This window comes from Schistosoma mansoni, chromosome 1 (genome assembly GCF_000237925.1).
Source record: "Schistosoma mansoni strain Puerto Rico chromosome 1, complete genome".
Classification (NCBI taxonomy): domain Eukaryota; kingdom Metazoa; phylum Platyhelminthes; class Trematoda; order Strigeidida; family Schistosomatidae; genus Schistosoma; species Schistosoma mansoni.
Window position 1 is genome coordinate 14,505,517 of NC_031495.1, and position 20,914 is coordinate 14,526,430.

At 31.6% G+C, this 20,914-nt stretch overlaps 1 protein-coding gene across 2 annotated transcripts in view; it reads left to right on the top strand.

The window, feature by feature from the left end:
• Smp_035190.1 (putative ras GTP exchange factor, son of sevenless) overlaps positions 1-18,075 on the top strand; it is a gene marked incomplete at its 5' end in the record, with an annotated part of 42,584 nt that extends 24,509 nt beyond the window's left edge. The window contains 12 exons of one of the 2 annotated variants that reach the window (XM_018793370.1): positions 220-294; positions 1,707-1,869; positions 4,179-4,372; positions 7,116-7,374; positions 8,157-8,294; positions 9,496-9,678; positions 9,785-10,147; positions 10,875-10,997; positions 13,268-13,510; positions 14,441-14,707; positions 16,416-16,628; positions 17,416-18,075. In XM_018793370.1, the coding sequence (XP_018647890.1) occupies positions 220-294; positions 1,707-1,869; positions 4,179-4,372; positions 7,116-7,374; positions 8,157-8,294; positions 9,496-9,678; positions 9,785-10,147; positions 10,875-10,997; positions 13,268-13,510; positions 14,441-14,539 (1,840 nt within the window). In that variant the 3' untranslated portion in view covers positions 14,540-14,707; positions 16,416-16,628; positions 17,416-18,075. Of the gene's footprint in view, positions 1-219; positions 295-1,706; positions 1,870-4,178; positions 4,373-7,115; positions 7,375-8,156; positions 8,295-9,495; positions 9,679-9,784; positions 10,148-10,874; positions 10,998-13,267; positions 13,783-14,440; positions 14,708-16,415; positions 16,629-17,415 lie in introns of those variants that run through there. The other variant, XM_018793369.1, reaches the window with a different exon arrangement.
• Positions 18,076-20,914: the final 2,839 nt, after the last annotated feature.

Consider the following 20,914-nt stretch of genomic DNA (forward strand, 5'->3'; position numbering starts at 1 on the left):
CTACTTCATTTGTCTTCTCATAGATGTTGAGTATATAAGAATTTCTTTTCTATTTTAGATTGCTGTTTTCAATTTACCTCAAAATAATCTTTCTACCAAATCCTTTCTATTACTACTTTTAAACTTAGTCTTCTACTAATGGCCACTGTATTTTTATTAGGCTATTCATCAATTTAAATATACAAAGCTTCATTTCAGTCTTTTTTTATTTTTTTTTAGGCTGTTTAAACGATATCTCACCTCTCTCCCTCGTCAAGATCTTCCTTTGATTTTACCATCTCCTTCAGTTTACCGGTAAGTGTTCTTAAAGTAGGGTGTTTTTAATTTCTGAGTAACGTAATTTGCTATACATTTAATCTACAGTCTTCCTGGAAATCTATACCGATCTAGATAACGAGTGTCTATTTCTCAATTATTGACCCTACCAATCCTTGCATAGTATGACGGTACCATTATATATATGTAGTGATGTTTCCACAAAAGGCTTTTATTCAAAAATATGAATCAATTGAGTAGTTGGGTAACTCATTCATTTCTTTTCTCTTCACTTCGATTCGGTTTTTGATGAAAAAGGTCAAATTTCGAGCATCTCACTTAGAGAATCTTAAAATTTTTAGAGAGGACTATCTTTATGCATAGAATGATTTGTTTTAGTTACAATTTGTAAAATCAGTCGAAACGACTTGTAAATTTTGTTGCTCTGTAATTATTCACAGGAAAAGACTTTATTGATTATCATATTAATGTGTATTGGTCTTGTCTTCATCTGTTAAAATATGCAACATGTCTTTAATGATGGGACAATAGTCAAATAGTTTGTTATAGCCTACCCTATCATGCTCATTTGATAGAATCATGAATATGACCGATTGATGAAGTTGGTATTTTCACTAATAGTCTATGAAATTTGAAAAAAAACTGTACCTATATTTTCTCTCCTGATATATTTCTTTTTCTTTGAAAACTAAAACCTTTCGTAGACTGATCTTTTTAAAAAGAAGAAAAATTCAACTGTTTCCAAATATATTAGACTTGGTGATGTTGAGAAAAAAGTAATGGAGTGAACTAAAAGATTATAATTGATCTGAACTGGTTGTTTAATGTAATATATACTTGGCTTGTATAATTGTATTATGATATCTGGTTTGTCTTTGAAATGGAAAAGTAATTAGTGCTAAGATAGTGACAAACAAATTTCATTAACGGTATAGGGTTGTGGATATTGTTGAATTTCTTTGAAGTCACGAACCAATTTAAATTGAACAGCTATTAGCAACCTGTAAGTACTGGATAACCCTGGATTCCGTCATTACGATAGAATATATTGCGCAGTAACTAATTTAAACTTTCTCATTTTATCTTACAGATGATTAGCATAAAACAGCTTATTCATAATGTCGTTGACCATTGATTTGAGTAACTGTCGATTTTAATTTCTCGATAGTTCCCATTTCGTATGTTGATTGGCTTCAGTCATATAGATCTAAATAGTGCTTCTTAAAATAAATTTCCTCATTTTCGTATAAATAATAAGGCCATTGAGTCTGTCATCATATCTAAACACATTTGTTATTCAAAGAAGTAATCATTGTCTTATCAATCAAACTTATTACATTTATTCCTATTCGTATCTAATATGAACAGTAACTGTAATTTTACTCAATGCTTTATCAATGTAAGCATGTTATTACTTCGTTTTATTACAGATATGCTGTTCCTGATTCTCCATCGAATATTATATTTGAATCTTCCCAAACAGATGGTAGCGCAGGAATTCCTGTTATACGTGCTGCTACAATTTTGAAACTTATTGAAAGAATGACATATCATGAATATTTTGACAATAAAACTTTGAATGCATTTCTTTTGGTATGTTTAAGTATTTTTATTGATTTATTTTGTTCTATCTAGTTCATTAAATATACCTTTTTTTTATTGAGTTGGGCAAAAGTTGAATCAATTTTATCTTTACTACTAATAAGCATTGAAAATTAAATATGTTTATATGTTCTCTATCATTGTAGAACATCTAAGTATACTCATTACCTAATCCTTTGTCATAGTCTTTAGTTCTTACTTTATATTTTATGCTAAAAATTGAAAAGTTTATAGAATTTAAAAAATATGTATACCTAATGAGTCCCCACAGTTATGTTCTATGATGCAATCAGCCTAATGATGGTAGCGTCTCTGAAAACCATATTGAACGGTAAATTTGAATTTAACATCACCAGTGTATTATGAAATTTATATGACAAAGATGCACCATTTGAAGTGGGATGATTAATGTACTATTTGGCTCGTAAGTTCGAACATCATTTGATCTACCTTAAATTTATTAATTCCCACACAATTGATTTAATTTAAAATCAAGTGCACAGGCATGTTTCTGATTACTTGGATTTTTTTCCAACTAAACTAATTTTATACTAGATCAAAATAGTTAAACTAAAAAAGCGTTTGAACGTAGGCTGAAAGTTTCGCTAAACTAACTACAACATATTGTAAGTGGTAACAATGTACAGTTGATATTTATTTATTTGATTGTTGTATGAGATGCTGAAATTATTTATTCCTCAATCTTCCACCTATTATTTATTTGTTGATTATACATACTTGTTGCGTGATATAAATAAACAGAAAAATATAAAATAATAGATTGTTTATTTCATCTTGTATTGGTTATTTCAATCTTTCCATTGACGTTTAGGACTACTATTGACCAGCCTCTTGTTTGCGTATATGAATCTTATGCGGATCGCCTTAAGTTACAAGCGTTATAAGTAGAGATGGATGGTGGCTAGCAGTGAAGGCACATTCAGCTGACGAGTCCCAAACAGAACGAAACGCGTATCCTGGATCCGATTGCTAGCCTTCATCCATTAATTGTTTATTTCTTTGTAAAAATATCCACTAATTGTTGGTGCTTTAATCAATTTATCGTCACATACGCAATTTTAAAGTGATCCAATCTGTTTAAAAACTCCGCTTCACACTTACATGTTGTTACATGTTTTAGTCTGATATCATTATATGAAATTAGTAGATTTGTTTATTAGTTTGTTCTGTAAGCTTTTATTTTCATACATTCAATATAAGTAATCAAACTGATAATAATAAATTATGCATTTATTTGTTAGGTTCAATAAATCTGCTAAACATAGAGACAATTAGGCGTACAACAATTTTTAACTACAAACGGTTGAGATTCTTCTAAATACAAACGGGATTCAATAGCGACTAGATAGATTGATAACTGACATACAACAGCACTTAAACAATAATATTTCACATGCGAATGATAGGTAGAGAAGATAGGATATTCAGGATAGCTTTATATTCCGAACAGAAGTTCAAAATTAGGAGAGTGAAAGTAATAATAACTATTCAGATAAAAACAAGGGTCATTACGGAAATTCGAGCTAGAAAAGTGTTGTCGTGTTTACCTTTATCATTTAGAATTAACAGTTACTGACATAAAACTAGATAACCTGAGCTCTCTTTAGAAGAACATACTGTTGTAGCAAAACAATGTACCGATATATATATATATATATTTCGAACCAACTCCATGTATTAACATTACTACTGTGATGAACGCTACTCACTAGATTGCTTGTAAGCACTATGTATCGGAACGTGACCTTGAGGTTGTCACAGTCTTCAGACAAAGCGAATAGTTTCTGTACATCGGAAGCTCGGCGTAGGCAGTACAACTGAAGACCACAAGAGATAGTTCGCATTACAGAACACACCTCAAAATGCAAATAAATGACCCAAAGCTATGTGTGTGTATTATATAAACATTTTGTAGTTACAATAGACATTCATTGCATCTGTCCATTGCCTTGTTTTTTACACTACCACTGGTGCTGTTGATCAAACTTTCTAGTAATCCTCAATACTTTATAGTTGTTAATTTTGTTTCTACTTAGTTTACTTCACCTATCATTTTATACTTCCATATCTGTGTACAAAGTATCCATGTGTTTAAGCTGAAGGCTTGTTTCAAATGGATTCTAATGAATTTGAAATAATAAGAAAAAGTGTAAAATTGTGAAAGCTTACATTACACTGAATATGAGTAGTATAAATGTAAATATGAAATTATTGTGTCGTTTTGTCATTCTATTATGATTTGTAACATTGTGTTATCCTTCTATTTAATTATTGTATAGACGTACCGACGTTATATTACTTCTTTGGAGTTGTTGGATTTATTAATTGAACGATTTAATATACCAAATCCAGACTTTACCGAGGCTGCTAATGAGACATTCAATTCAATTAAAGAACGTGATAGTTCAATTACTGTCGCTTTACGTTTAGAACAACGTTTCCGTTCAGTGTATAAACGGCGTGTACAATACAGGTTTGATCAATTTTCATTAGTTTTTCTCTTGTTTTGTTAGCTGATACTAATTGCTTATGAATCAGTCAGTCACAACGTAGGACTTCGTATGTACGTACATCAGTTCCAGTTGCCATACCACATTAGCACAGAGATGCAGTTGTCGATTCAAATCCCATAGTGGTAGAAGTAGTAAGAGTATAAGCAGTACTGCCTATGAATACTTTGTTGTGGTCTAAGCACTCTTCAGTTAACACGTCACAATCCCCCGGTTGTACTAGTCACAGATTGATCTCCTTTGAGGTATGACTGAAAACTGGATAGCACTACTTAACAACTGCTCCATCCTAGGATCGAACTCGGTAATAAAGCGGTGAATACAACCTCAAGACCAAACTTATCCCCACAAAACCCCTTCAACTAAACTGTAATAATCAGTCCATTAGCAGCCTACAGTAAGATGAATTTCTAGCGATAAGTTGTAACTGTGAAGTTCAGATATGTAAAGAGTCAAACAATTTGTCACCAAGTGGCATCAGATGTTTGTCATTTGGTATTGTGAACTGAGTGAAGTTAGGGTTGTACCATTGGGTGCCAAACTAGTAGTTCCAGCGATCAAACGTTTCTTGTGATCTAAAGATCCTGGGTTCGATCCCTGTTCAATGTTTTCTGGTCTTCAATAGTACAGTGGTTGAGATCAGTCTATTCCGAATAAAACTTACTAATTAAAGCAATCCCTATAAAAGCTCTTTAATTAAATCCGTCATTTTTAAAAGAATTTAAATTTTATTCTGATTCAATTCGTACCGTCCAAAAGATCTTATTTTTGATGAAAATTCATGGTTGTCTTAATGGTAAAATAATTCATCAGATAACTTTTTCAGGAAGTTCCATGGGTATAGTGAATGGAAATGCTTTCATGAGTAAATTTGTTAACTGGGAAAAAGACCACATTGTTTATGTGTATAAAATCTTCATTGATGATAACTCTATTTATTTTCCTAATTTCAACATTTCTGTCAATGTATAACATATAAATACTTTTGAAATTGAACAATGTATAGTTTTTGATTAAGTTGATTTTCTATTTCAACTAAGAAGTACATCAACTGATAATTTACATTTTAAATGAGAAAATTGTCCTACCCTTAGTTTGACATATCTAATTAGAATATTTTCACTTATAATCGTTTAATTTTTTTGGCTTAATTTAACCTGTTCATTCAGTCTCTATGTATATACAAGCATTCATGTAAGTACCACACACTATGTTGAAATCCAACGAATTTATTTCAATGAGATTGTTTTAGAAAAGCATATCAACTATTATGGTCATGTACTTTCCGATTGTATTGTTGATATCTCTTAAAGTAATATCTATCTAATACAACCAAGCAGATTTCGTACAATGATGAGAAACAGAGTTGAATATATGGATCGATAACAAATATGATTGTTACCTCCAGCAGTGCAATATCAAATGACAAAGTCTGACCTGTGACTGTAAATAGTACTAATGTTTGATATATATATATATATATATTCAACAGTTGATTGATTTATTCCTCCACCATCCAGATGTTTTTCGTCTCTGCACTAGGCGCATCAACAACAATGTTAATACGTCAATTATATTAACAACTGAAATTGAAAATTAGATTGATTCAGTAGATTTCTCCACAATCGGTCGATAATCACTGAAATCGTAGATCAATCATACCAATACTATTGTAGTGAACAAGAACACGGATGGGCACAATCGAATTTATTTAAGCAAAAATTACAGACTATCTCACTAAATTCTGATAACCATACAATCAACAGTTAATGTGCAAAATAACAATCAATTGCCTCAATCTTAACTGTTCCTTCTGCAAATATCAATCCGTCTTCTCTGATTTCATTGTTCATGCATTTTCGTACCGATCGCGCTTCATTCCTGTCCTTTCCTTATCGATCTTCTGCCAAAATACATTCTGTCTGACCATCACCATATACTACTTATATGGATATAAGTAGACCATACCACACTATCTCCACTTGTTATGGGTTTTTTATTTGAACAGTATTAAGACATCCATAATACTAGAAAATTATAAGGCTCAATCATAAGAAAACTCGTTAACTCCATTATCAACTTTCAGTTCAAATTCAACACGAAATCCATTTTTTCGAAATTACATTTTATGAGCTCGGTGGTTTAGTCATGAAGCTTTCATTGTCTTCCTAGACATGATATTGCCAGCACAAACTTGAGATGGAATTGAGGTATCAAAATTTTTCAAAAAGTGACTAGCATCTTTTCATGTCGGTGCTGAAGTTCGTAGGTTGTTGTCGTTGTTTTTTTTTTTTGAAACTTATTCTGTCATCGTCTGCCTAATTATCTTGACTGTCTTCCTGACTATATCCAGCTCACAAAATGCAATTTTAACAAAATCATTTTGTTGAGCTATATATTTCGCGATCATCGAATTCATTGGTTGCTCAATCTCAATTACAAATACTGACAATTTGATGAAGTGTATGATAGAGTGAAAAGTGGTTCGCACTTTATTTACATACCTCCTATTTATATTATTGGGATTGTCTCCGTCAGTCAATCTGTGTCTTTACTATTCTTCAACGACAGTTTAACTATTCACAAAACTCTTCAATTGTATTCATCGCCAAGTCACATTCAGTTCAGTATTTATATGAATGTTATCTTAAAACTTCCATCGTCTTATTATGATTGTCTTTTTTTTTTGAAAAAAAATTACTTCAGGGTTTTAAATTTCATTATCAAATGGGTGAAAAATTCTTCTTACTATAAACTTGACATATTACCAGATACTGTATTACGCAGTAGATTGTGGGATTTTCTAGACACTGTAGATGCTCGTAATTTATCTGACAATGTGACAAATATTCGTAAATCTCTTCTTGGTGATCGAATAAGATTAATTCAGACAATTGAACAACCTCCACCTGAACAACTTGATTTCGGTTTGGTTACATCATCAGATGACGTGAAATTAACCACAGTAAGACGTCTTATATATGCACATTACCATAATTTTAATTTATATATTTCATTAATGATAAGATTTGGCAATATTTATTTTACAAAAAATTTGACCCAGTTTTGTATCCTAAATCAACATATTACTGAATTATCCCTATTATTTAGTTCGTATGTTTCTTTGTAATTTTCAAATACCTTTTTAATTGATTAATTGATAACTTGAGTAGGTTGAGTTGTGTGATGAGATTGCTTAAAATGTTCTGTAATCTAGCACTTCGTTCCACTTTTATGTTGAATATACCATCCAAATTTTTATCAGTAAATATCATACAAAATCATTGAAGTCTTTCTGAAGATAACATAGTCAACTAAATGTAAACCAATTATTCTAGTATTTTTGAAGAAATAAGAATATTCTGTTTCCGACGTGTGTTTTCTGTGAATTTTGTCCAGTGGATTTCAGCCAATACATTTGCAACTATCTTATCATTGTGTTTTATATATCAGAAAATAAGTTTTTTCTCTTGCGTTCAACTGTAATAGAATAGTAGCAGATAATGAACGTTTTTGATCAATAATTATTTACCATTTAACTCTTGAAAATTGTGTAGTTTGTAAGATTTTAGAACTTACCTAGTTGTTTGCGCATGTAGTACGAATCGCTTTTCGATAGTGTTATGATAGACTAAACTGTTTTCAATACATTTTAATTGGATATATTCGTAAAATTCAATTTACTGTCTACTGTGTTCATCCTTTTTTTATATTTTCATTGAATCGACTTTCGAATTCTTTTTAAAGGTTCATCCGTTAGAATTCGCACGTCAAGTAACACTGTATGAATGGGAGTTATATTCTCGCATTGAATTTTGGGAAGTCACTGGTAAGGAAAAAATCAAATCTCCCAATTTCGAATTATCACTCCAGTTTTCCAATAAGGTTTGTACTTTCATTTTTGTCAGTATCATATCATTCTATCTATAATAACATCTGTAAAATAAATAATAATATGGAATTGATATTACATTTATATTTCAACTATTTCATATTATTGACGTTGGCATTAGTACACTTATTTAGTTAATAGTTATTCAGTCACTCAGTCATCAGTCTAGAGCCTGATAGAAATGTGCGTTAGTCCAAGTTGTTATACCGCATTAGCTAAGCGTGATGAAATTAACACAATGAGCAGTAAAGTAATCTAAATAATATAGTAGCGATTTCAATGAGAAAGACCAAGTATTGAAAATAAGGTCCGAGAAGAGGGAACAAAAAGGTATTTATGAAAAGAAAATAGAACTAAATACCTAGAGAAAGATAACGAGTAAATACATTTGTTCTATTGTGAATGATTCTCACTCACTTCACCCAACCTCCCACAACCACTAATCACACTTGTCACTTGAACCCCAACAAGATAGTCTGTATTTATCAAAATAGCCAACTCTAGCTTTTTTTCCAACCTACTCCCGGTTAGACATACATGAAACACGTTGAAACCGCTCCAGTTGATGAAGATTCACTGTTTTACCAGTCGATTTACCATTTTTATCTGATACTCTGCGTCTAACTTCAATATTTCTCACTCATTGGATCAGATATTCGCTAGCAATGTTTCTGTTAGTGAAAATTATATAGGTTGAATATTAACCCCCTGTTTATTATTCCACAATTTACATCATCTTTGGTTGCTATTCTATAAAATTGTTTATTCATCTACCATTCTCAATTTAACACGTTCTTAATAACTCAGTCAGTCAGTCAAAGGCAACGTAGAACCTGACACATGTGTACATCGGTTCAAGTTGCTATACCCCTTTAGCATAGAGCGATGAAATTGCCATGATAAGTCTCAAAGTAGCAAAAGTAGTAGCAGTACTGGTGATAATTGAAAAAGTTAAGCATCAAATATACGCTTCCGGAGAAAGTAAATTATTGGAAAAAAGTAATGAGGAAATTTAGCAACTTATGATCTAAGGAATGACAAACAATCAATGAACCTGCACTATTGCTTACTTTTTATTTTCTTAACCAATCTATGTACAATCTAGATGTGTTTATTATTTAGCCATTTTCTGAACATCTTATGATTATCATTGAACTGTAATTGTTTTCTATTTGTTCCTGTTTTTCCATAAAGTTCAAATGTTGGTTAGTTAGTTCGATAATGTCAGCTGAACATTTAGAAGACAGAATGGTTATTATGCAACGTGTTGCTGATCTGTTAATATACTTCGATAGTTTGAATAATTTACAAGGTGTTCAAGAAGCCAAGGCTGCTCTATTGAGTTCTCCAGTATTTCGACTAAGTGAAACCTACGATGTATGTTTTCTATGATTTGAAAATTTTATTTTTTAATAGATTTATATGTAGACATGATGATCTTAAATGTTTTAGTGATATATCTGTTGTATTTATTTATTATCAGGCTTTAATCTCCAAATCAAAATGTCATTATCGTAACTTTTTCGAATCATTGCGTCAGTTCGTTCAAGATGATAGCGCAAATGTTTATTTTACCGATTATCAAGAGAAATTACATCGAATTCATCCACCTGGTCTCCCGTTTATTGCAGTTGGGGATAAAACACAACTGATACATTTAGAATTGAAGCATCCAGATTGGGTAAATGCTTCTACATTGCCATTTTCAACTGTACCAGATACACAGGACTCTAATAGTGGTTGTTTGGTTAATTTCTGGAAATGTCGTCAATTAGCTGAACTTGTTGAATATTATTTGTCTTTTCAACAAACTCCGTACAATTTCTCCATAAATAAATCTGTCCGCGTAAGTTCCTAGTAGATGCTGGATAATATATATATTCATATTCTTATATGAATCTCAAATAAGTGTAAATTTTCAATGTCCCTGTGTTAAATATATTGTAGCTTACAAAGTTCTAACTTTCTACTAATCGTTTAAATTTACTAAATGTTATCCTTTGTTTCCTGGAACCTTAATTCTCACTAGGAGTAAAAGCTTTCAGTGTCATAATTTTTTCGTCAAATTTAACATGTCAAGTTATCAGGAACTTTGTTATTTTAACATTTTGTCTGTGAAGAAAATTTTTTATAAGAGTAGTTATGCACTTGATATGTAGCTTAATCATTAGAATGAATCAATCTTATTCACTCTCCAGATGTTTCGGAATTTCATACTTCTGTGCATTTTAATGGGATACAGACTGATTTTCATTAGACTCGTAGAAAAACAACTCACAACTGTTAATCTAATGAGTATAGCGAATCGTCAGCTCTCTATCTACTTCTTGAAATATTAGATTATCATTATTTAGTAACCATGTATTATCATCAAGCATCGATGATACTAATTCGTATGGTTATTCCTTTAATGTTTTCTCTCAAATTCTTAATATTTTTGTTCTTTTGTTAACTTGGGTAAACAGTTTGAAGGTTTGGTGAGTTTAGTAGATATCAGATACATATATAAATAATTCAGTAAATATATATATCTTATTACTAATTCTTGAGTATTCGTTTGGTTTTTAATACAGGGTTTCCTAGAGACATTAAACCCATTGAATACATGGGGTGTTGACAACGAGAGTTTATTTGACGATATTATGTATGAAAAATCTTTGAAAATTCAGCCTAAACGATCTGATTCGTTTTGTACAGTAAGTTCACTTTTTAAGTTAACAGTATGCTTAACAACACGAATGACTCACATTTAATATAGGGTACCATAATGTTAGGTACACCACTCAGTGTTAGTACTCATCAGTTTATCGATATCTATATTGTTCAATCATTTACTTTGGTTTATTGTGTGTCTCTCCTAATTCAACACAATATCTTCCGAGATATATTGTCATTATGATTTCGTTTTAAGTGACGATCGACATTTATATAGATTTCGCGATCATTATCTTTACACAGCCTGTTGTAACCCTAATTCACTTGTTCGTTTGTCATCGGTTCACTCACTAGTTAAATTATTTTTTACTCAATCTAAATGCCGATTATCATGTAGTATTTTTAATTTGGTGACATACAATTTAGTTTAAAATTTTAGCCTTAATTGGAATTCATGGGATAAAAGATAACACTATTGTGTTTGTATGAGATAATTCCTAGTAACTAAAATTAGATGAAGACTGATAAAATCAGAACATAAATATCGGGTTGAGTTATGTGACGTGTCTGAATAAATTGAATGGGATTAAAACAATCTTAAAAGCATGAAAATTCAAATCAGTTATAATCAGTCAGTCAGCTATCTACAACGTAAGACCAAACCATATATGCATCGGTCCAAGTTGTCATACCTCATTAGTACAACAAGATAAACACTGAATTCATAGAAGAGGTTACTTCACTGATAGTAATTTATAAAAGAAAGATTTCATATAAGGATATGATACAGGAAGGAAGAATTAATTCGTAGAAAGAAAGGCATGAAACAATTTTAATCTCACGGTTTAAGAGAAGACAGTGTATACACCGATGCCATTATGATCGATTCTGAACCATATCACTCAGAGTCTCCAACCATTGATTACGACAGTCACACGGACCCCAACCACGTAGTCTGCATCTACCAACATGGCTCAGATCAGAAGTTAGTGACTTTATGGACCGATATAATTTTTTGGTTTGACCGCCCCTAACTTCCAACCATCTTCAACATTAGTCAGCATTGCGCGTCGTGGTAATTAGTTTTCAGGCATACGTAACATGTGGCCCAACCATCTCAGTCGATGAAGATTCGTGTCCTCATCAACTGATTTACCATCATTCCCTAATACCCTGTGTCTAACCTCACTATTACTTACCGGAGATCCCAGCAGATGCGATCAAGATTTCTAAGACATCTGTTATCAAATACTAGTAGCTTACGAGTATCCTCTACTCTTAATGGTCACATTTCGCAGCCGTAAAGTAAAACAGAACGAACTACTGCACAGTATACTCGTCCCTCAATTGATAGGTGGATATCTCGCCTATGCCATAGGTGATGTAAGTTAACAAAAGTCAAAAGAGCTTTTTGAATCCGTACAGAGATTTCGTCAGACACCAACCCATTAGGGCTGATCAGACTTATAAGATAAGTAAAGTTGTGGACGCGTTGGACTACTTCACTATGTTGTGACTTTAAGCCCGGGTAGTTACCACCTGATTTATTCCTTAATCGAAATACGACTTATTTAATCTTAGTAATGTGCCAAACCAATGACGTTCGACCTGTTTGAGCAGCCTAGCGTTTTTATTGGTCCTTTCTGCGCCTAGCCCGTCTAGTTGATTCGAGAACGCCAATAACAGCTTCCACTATGCGAATCACTTATTTCAAACACACTTGGTTTATAAATTAGCCAAACAGACCTCATTAAACCTATAATTAGAAATAACATTTATACAAGATCTGACCAAAAAGTGTCTGTAAACGTGGGAGACGGTATTTAATAAACTGAACATAATTTAAAAACAGTAAATCGTATAATAATAATCTATAGGTCACAATGAAACTTATAATAAGATTATATATATATATATATATATTACTGAATAGTTATACAGTAAGAATATACGTATAATATTATTCCATACATAGTTCTCAAAAGTTAATCGTATTTTAACCTTCACTAGGATTTAACACACTCCCTATCCCTAGTTCAGGTGTTGACGCAGGCCTGTCCTGAAACAACAATTTTCATTTAGAGGGGGTGAATCTCTAGAGCAAATTTAAACGAAGTCACTTAATATACAGATATTATCATTTAGTTATTCAAGGAGAGAGTGAATTCCCTGTAACTGATTAATGGGGGAAATATCATTTTATTTGCTACATTATAACTGTCTTATGAATGTGATCTTCATACCGTGGTATATTTTGTAATTTAATTTTTGTCATTTTTTTCACATAAACGTATCAAATCTCTAATTTCAGGTACCTCGTGAACGTAATCTAAAGCCTGTAGAAATAAAAATCGCAGCTGCATTAAACCTTGTTCAACCGGATCCAAAGCTAACTGCTGACTCACGGGAGTTTCGTAGTCTTCTTCAGATAATTTCTACTGTTACAAACCGTTCTTCAACCGTAACTTCAGCATCCGAGAACCAACTTGTGAAGGAGTCTTCTAATATACCTGATAAAGCTGTAGAACAGACAAGTGATAAGTCAAATACAGTTGTATCCTTAACATTAAATGACCCTTTGTCATCTCTACAAATTTCTAATGATGATTCATCTCTAGTGTCTGATACTGACAAACGTTCAAGTCATTTGAAGTCATTTTCAATGAGTGAGCTATCATATTGCATTGTCTTTAAGTTCATTAGGTTTATTGACTATTTTTAGGTACTTAATTTATAATTTAAGATCACTGAAATATTTCTATTCTTAGGGAAATAATTTTTGGGAGATTACCTCAAAACAAAATGTTTAAATCACCAACTCTTTTTCTAACTGATAATTCACATTCACTGTGGGATGTTATTAATCCTTAAATTATAAATCTTCCGGTAAATATTTTTTAATAAAATCATAATAATAAATGAAATATTGATGTATATTATTAATATGTTTAGTACTTGAACACTTAGGTATAGACTTCCTAATCTCTTCGCAGTGCTCATATACTTTTCACCCTGAAGGGGCAAATAAAAGCTGGAAAATCTAAGACGAGCTTCACTTTCAAGTTTAGTATATGTGTAGATAATAAGGATATTTATAGTATTTTGTATAGCCTTGTGCTTTTAGACACTCTGGTAAACATGATTAAATTAGTTACAAAATTGTTAATCGTCCAATCGAATTATGACACAATTAGTCATTTTCTAAAATTCTTTTGAAAATACCAATATCGCTGATAGGTCTAAGTATTTTCAACACTATTCCAATGTTTGAAGACTTTTTTTTGAAGAATTATTGAAGTCTGTCAACATATAGTTAGTTAGTAATGATATTAAAAACAAAGGAACATATTTTCGTATATCATCACATGTCAATTAGTTTGAATCGTTACTTTTGTATCATTTTACGTCATTCATACGTTTGAATAAGTTCAAAGTGATATTTTGTTGTTATTTCATTACGTTATCAATCAACTTGTACCTGAAGACACCTGTACTACTACTTCATCATCACCTGAAACATTTCTTCACAATGATAGTTCTCAATTCACATCAATCAATACTCTTCCAGTTAATGCTCATATAAAAGATGATAATGCACAAATTGTGTGCCTTTCTTCCCCACCGCCTCTACCTCCTCGAAATAGTAGATCAACTCAGCGAAATACGCATTCGGAACAGTTTAGCAATCAGATCTCAACGTTTCAAGAATCCTCTCATAATATATCTAGTTCCACGTTTTCAAATATCAGAGGTACGTTTATTAGTATGATAAATGATCTCTTATTACATTGTTCATGCCTATGGGGTTGTGTAAATGCTAATTTTTGATAAGATTGTGGTTTTAAAGGAAATATTCACATGTGTTTAGAATGAACAGAACTGTTTCCTCATGTTATTGCAAAATTTCTCTCAGTAGTCAGATAAATCTTTATATAAAAAGTGATTGTTTTTAGTTAGCGGTTTTTTAGAAAGGTTCTTTTTTACGGTGTGGAGTTGCTAACTCCATGCTCAACGTTCCTCCTTTATCTGGGTTTGGGACCGTTGGTAATTTTAGAAGGGCTCCAAGTGACAGACCTTCACATAAACTGGAATTATTTGGCCCTTTATCCTCTAATGTCTCTATATTGAGTTTAAAATCGAAAAGAACTCTCACTTTTTGTATAAAATACCAAATTTTTTGGTTTCGATAATTCTCTATAAAAACAAGAAGTTAAAGTTTCTGAAATTGTCAACGTTTGTGAATTTGTTTGATAGACACTGTCAAGTGAAATCTAATGGAGAACGGTATATAGAGAAAAATACTGTTCAGTTTTAAGTTACAAACAGGAAGACTTCCTGAAGAATGCAAAAGAACTACAGCACGATCTCTTCTGGTTTCTATTCTGATTTATGTTTGATAATGTCTCAAGACACTAAGTTTCACACTCCCTAAGACCTCAACCAGAGAGTCATAATGGATCAACACCTACCAGTCTAATACAGCTTCCTTTTACTATACGGCAGCATGTCGTAAACTGAACACCTCCGCTTTTTCCATTCTGTCTCAGTGTTAGCAAACAGTCAACGAAGTGAAAGAAGCTAGGGTAATACTCGTAAGACCTGTCCTGGTCGAAAGAGCTGGTGTTTTTAGATAGTGCTATTAATTGAGTTGTCTTCAATGTATCCGACCACACATTTGTTATAACTCAATCGGTATCTTGAAACAGTGGATTCGGTGACTTGGATATTTGTTTGTAATATCTTATGTTCATGAAGAAAATATCGGTAGTGAAGTTTATTTTATGTTTGTTCATTTGAAAAATTGACGAATGTATAGGCATTCTTCGTACTGAGATCATATTCTGCTTTTAGTAGGTGTAAGGATGGCTCGTTGGCAAACTCAAGGAAGCCTCAAGAAGCCCAGAAAGAGCCGAAGACATTCCATTCAATCACCGCTAGAGAAACATTCTAGAATGTCGACGTGTATGTTCCCTTTTGAATGAATAAGAAGGGTCCCCTATGTGCCTATTGGCTGTCCGAGATGATCATTTACTTTCAGCCACAAACTATAAATACATGAGATTTTTGTACTATATTCGACACTGTGTTGGGAATAACATTCCTACTTACTAGTTTCTGTCTTTTCTCTTGCGACGTTGCTGGTTCGATTGTTCCAATAGTCTTGTAGTACGCGGCATAGAAAGAATCTAAAGCTCTAGATATAACAGTAGGAAATACATTTTGCGTTAAAACTATATTCTTGCATTTTATAGCTATTTTTTTCACTTATTTACATGACTGATAGTAAACAATCACACTCTGGATGTATTTTCTTAATCCTAAAGTAAGTCTAAAATAAATCTTTTTAGTTTGATCATAAACATGTTTCGAAATATTCGATCTTTTTTTAAGCTGTCAGGTTTATTTTACTAAGAGTAGTTTCTTTTTCCTACTAAACTTTTACACCTATGTTATTGTAGATATATCACCTGTAGAGTGTTTTCCAACCAACGTTATCATGACTTCTACTCACTGCGATATCTCGCAGCTGCCATTCGATATTTCCTTGGAATTAGAAAATTCATCTACAATCAATAAGTCAGCTACATGTGATGATGTTGATCCTCCTCCAAGACCATCCCATCGTAGGCTAACTTCTTTATCGTCTGTAACAGGTGGAAAAAGTCCTTCAGGTAATTTAACACTTTGTGAACGATGAAAGTTTAATTGATTGTTATATTTTTTCAGGTAGCTAGTTTGACAAAATAAAATAATTTTCAGTTCCGAATATTATTTTTCATTAATGATTACATTTTCTTTCATTTTATATTTTGTGTTAACATCATTCAATAGACATCAAAGAAAATAACTGTCTCATTGTAAATATCCTTTTAAAAAACGATTTCATCTAATATACTACTTATGAGTATACACTAATATTCTATGGGAAATTTGTTCGTGACCATAAAAGTCGCTTACATCATACAGTTTCATCTGTTTTTTTGTAATGGGTCATCCAATTTATTAGATAGAACAGTTGAAAAAAGCTTTGTTTGTTCCTTTTTATTTTTAAATGTTATACTTAGACACGAAAGTAAATGCTGGAAGTAATTCACTCCCATAATAGTTTAAAAAAGACCATAGTATGTAGGGTAATAAGTTGTAACTAGTACAAATATTACACGAAAAATGTTTATTAATAATTAAACATACGGCTCGGGAAGTATGCACCACCTAGCCTTTTGTTCAGAAAAATAGACATCTATATATCCGAAATCTAATTGAGATTATTATTATTATTTATTACGTGGAGAATTTCTATTGCTAAGATTTTGCTGTGTATCTATGATCATTACAGCATGTTATATTATGCTTTTACATTTCCATTCATGAGTTGTAAGTTACCTTACTTTGTGCACACATTTCCCTATAATTGTAAACACACTCCATCGATTTTTTTTTAATTTTTCAAACTCACAGATAACAGCAATATCAATACAAATAACTTGATAGACAATGTATCAAGTCCGCCTATTTTACCTCCTCGTATTCATCATCATGGTGGTGAAGTACATTCATCTCGATTATCTAAAAATACCAGTCCAATAATTCAAGATAACAATACCCTAAAAGAAGATAATTTATGTATAGATTCTGGATTAACAAATTTATCTCGTATTTTATCAAATAATGTAACAAATATTAATCGTTCTTTATCATCTCCACTACCACCTCCATTGCCTTCAAAAAAATCAACCACTCCAAATACCTAAAAAAATATATGTAAATATTATTTTGTTTTGCTTTAATAACACTCATTTTTTTCTTTGTATAAATTGTCATATCTTTTGCATTCAACACTACTTATGTAATTAAATTTCTTTTTTAACAATTCCAGGAGATAGATATATGTTTCTCTATATCAAAGATGAACATCTTTTCCTAACAACTTTGAAGGAATTCTTTCCTTTCTTTTCATTACCTTTTGTACATAATAGAGATGTGTGTTTTTGTTTATACTGTAATATTTCTGTGTATTTATTAACTTTACGATTTAGATTTATTGAACTTCATTTTTGTTTTCTTCAATGGATTATTTCTGTAAAAACAAACCCAATTTATACAATAAAGTATATGGCTGTTTTTTTTTTGTTTTTTTTTTTAAAAAAAAACAACCTCCATTGTTAGTATTGTCCGGTATAATTAATTTCTGTCACCTCTTCATCTCTGTCTTTTTTTCACTTTCAACTTTAATTCTTATGCAATGAATGATGTACATCAATATGATTGTGATAAACTGCTTGTATGTCCTTCTGTGAAAGTGTTTTTGAAAATCCACACTAACCAGAGGTGGATTTACTTACCTTAACTTTCTTGTTAAGATTTGCACTGGTTTATGTAACTGCAATTTATTTTTATAATTCATTGCAAATTTGCACTTATTGTATTTTTCCCTGTTATATATATATATATATATATATATATATATATATTGTAAATTAGTTTGCTTGAATAAATCATTCTCGTTTTTCCTGTTGCCATTATTTGGTACTTTTTTGTTATGATAGTCCGTTTTCCTTTTTACACGAATGGGACGTTAATTTATCTTAGACGAATATCTACACTAGATTCCATCCCAGTGTCTACTCTACAGGACTTCAACACAACTCAGATCAAGAACACGTGATTAGCTTGACTAGAACGTAAATATATTTTGCCACACCAAAACGCGACACAATCCAACAAAAATGGACCGTTAATCAATAATAATAAGTAATGAGGATAGGGGAATATATAACTCATCTGACACCTGTCAGACTATCTACATGTTTGACTAAGCAGACAACTAATCATTATCATTCTCGCCTACAAATCAACTTTATATTCTTTCAGAATCATGCAAAGAAACTTTTGAATGCAAACCATCCTATGTTTTTTCCCACAGAAATGACACAATGATTTATAGTACAAATAAAATATGTTTTACACATCTTGTAGGAATAGCAGGGTGTTAAGCTAGATAAATGACAATAGCATTTCTAATATCTTCATGAAGCACACACATATCTGATAGTATTTTTGCAAATAATCAGTTGGCAGTTAATTTTTTTCCCACTCAATAATTCACATAACCAACTATTCTTTGTAATCTTTATCCCATTGCATCTGAATTGCACTCTGAATGTCAATTGACACAGTCATGTTTTGTTGCTAGGTCTGTAGTTAATTAAATTAATTTGTCTTTCTAACGTTAATTGGTGGTCAAAAAACTGCTCGAATTAAGTGTCGTTTGACAGATTTCTGTCAACTGACATATAATTCCCATTTGAACATTAAAAATTAAAAACACGAAGTTCAGCGTAGGGATCTTTTTTCAACAAATTTATTATTAAACTGTATAATCGTATATATATGAAAATTTTTCGCTAAAGTACTAGTTTCGTGAGGAAATGTGAACAAGGAATAACCAAGATGATGTAATAGAAAGATTATAATACTAGATTACTTAATACGGCCAATAATAATAGACTTTATAATTTAGTAACGAATTATAACGTGAATATAGTAAGATGAATAAAATGTTTTCATTACAATAATTATAGGTAATTAAAGGTAATAGAGGTGCGAAATAAATGAAGTGATATCATTAGCAATTATGAGTAAAATAATAAGAATGAGACATAAGTCAAGGGAGAATTGCAGTAATAATAATAAATATTAAGGTCAAGGTAACGACAACGATAGGACGTACTTCTTTTGTACGTATAGTTCTGGCTTGAGCTCATAGATGGTAAGAGCTTCGTCTATTTTTAGGAGTTAGATACGAAGAAATCTAGGTAGATTTGGACGAATCGTAAATACAAACTTAAAATCAAACTGGATCAGTAGAATGATTACAGTCGATTAGATGTTCAAGTATGGAACTCCTAACTGCTTTCCTCTCACCCTTGAAGAACCACACTGAGACATGTTCCCATATCCTAGTTGAAAGCGAGCGCTGAATACGGTCAATGTACTTTGCTCCACAAGAGCAGGTGAACTGGTAGATGCACATGGAGGTGACCAGACAGGGAAGCCTGCCTTTTATGGATACAGAAAATAAGTCCCTACCAGTGAACGTTATTCGCAGTTTTGCCGCATAGAATGTTCTTTTTATCTCTGTCGTTAAGCCATTTTCAGCTTTAAATTCCAAACTTATATAAAGGTTTTTCTTTGAAAAGGAACAACCGGATTTCTTGTCACAACTACTTTTAATATTCTTGATTATTCATTGTTCATATTTCATCACGGGACTAGTACTTTAACAAAAAGTACTTTAACTCTGAAACGAGATCCCTTTGCTGAACTTCGTTTTTAAGATTTCTCTCAATTTTTGTTATAAAATCGTTTTCACTCAGACGATTTAAGTTGACAAAATGACAATACAGTTTGAGAAGTAAATAAGACAGAATGATAATATTTTTGGTAAACTTAATGTTTTAAAGATTTATTATACAGTAAGACAGTCTATCATCAGTTGAGCTCAATTATGCAATTCTATTGTAAGCTTCTTTTAACATAAATCAAAAATGGTGATAAGTTTGCTTCACATAGAATCTCAAAGTGGGAGTAAAATTCCAAATAGTTCATAAGTGCGTTTGTTTATCTTTTGTTTGTAGTAAATGATCGTTTCCTAACGTATTTACTAGTCTGAATCGGATTACATTCAGCGATTTAAGATTTATACACGATTGAGTGGCATAATTCTCATTTCGAATCATAAACCGTTTTAGACATACCTGTTTTGCTCATAGAAATTTATGTGGTTTTATTACAGTTGTTAAACGAAAAAAGGTCTTCTCAACCCAATGGAAATATAGGTTAATGGGAATTACTATAATTTTTTTTACCTTCAGTTTATAAAACCAAATCAATAACCAGATAAAACATTTACAGGGTCTGTGTAACAGACTTATACCAGCTGTTTCGTATCAAACTT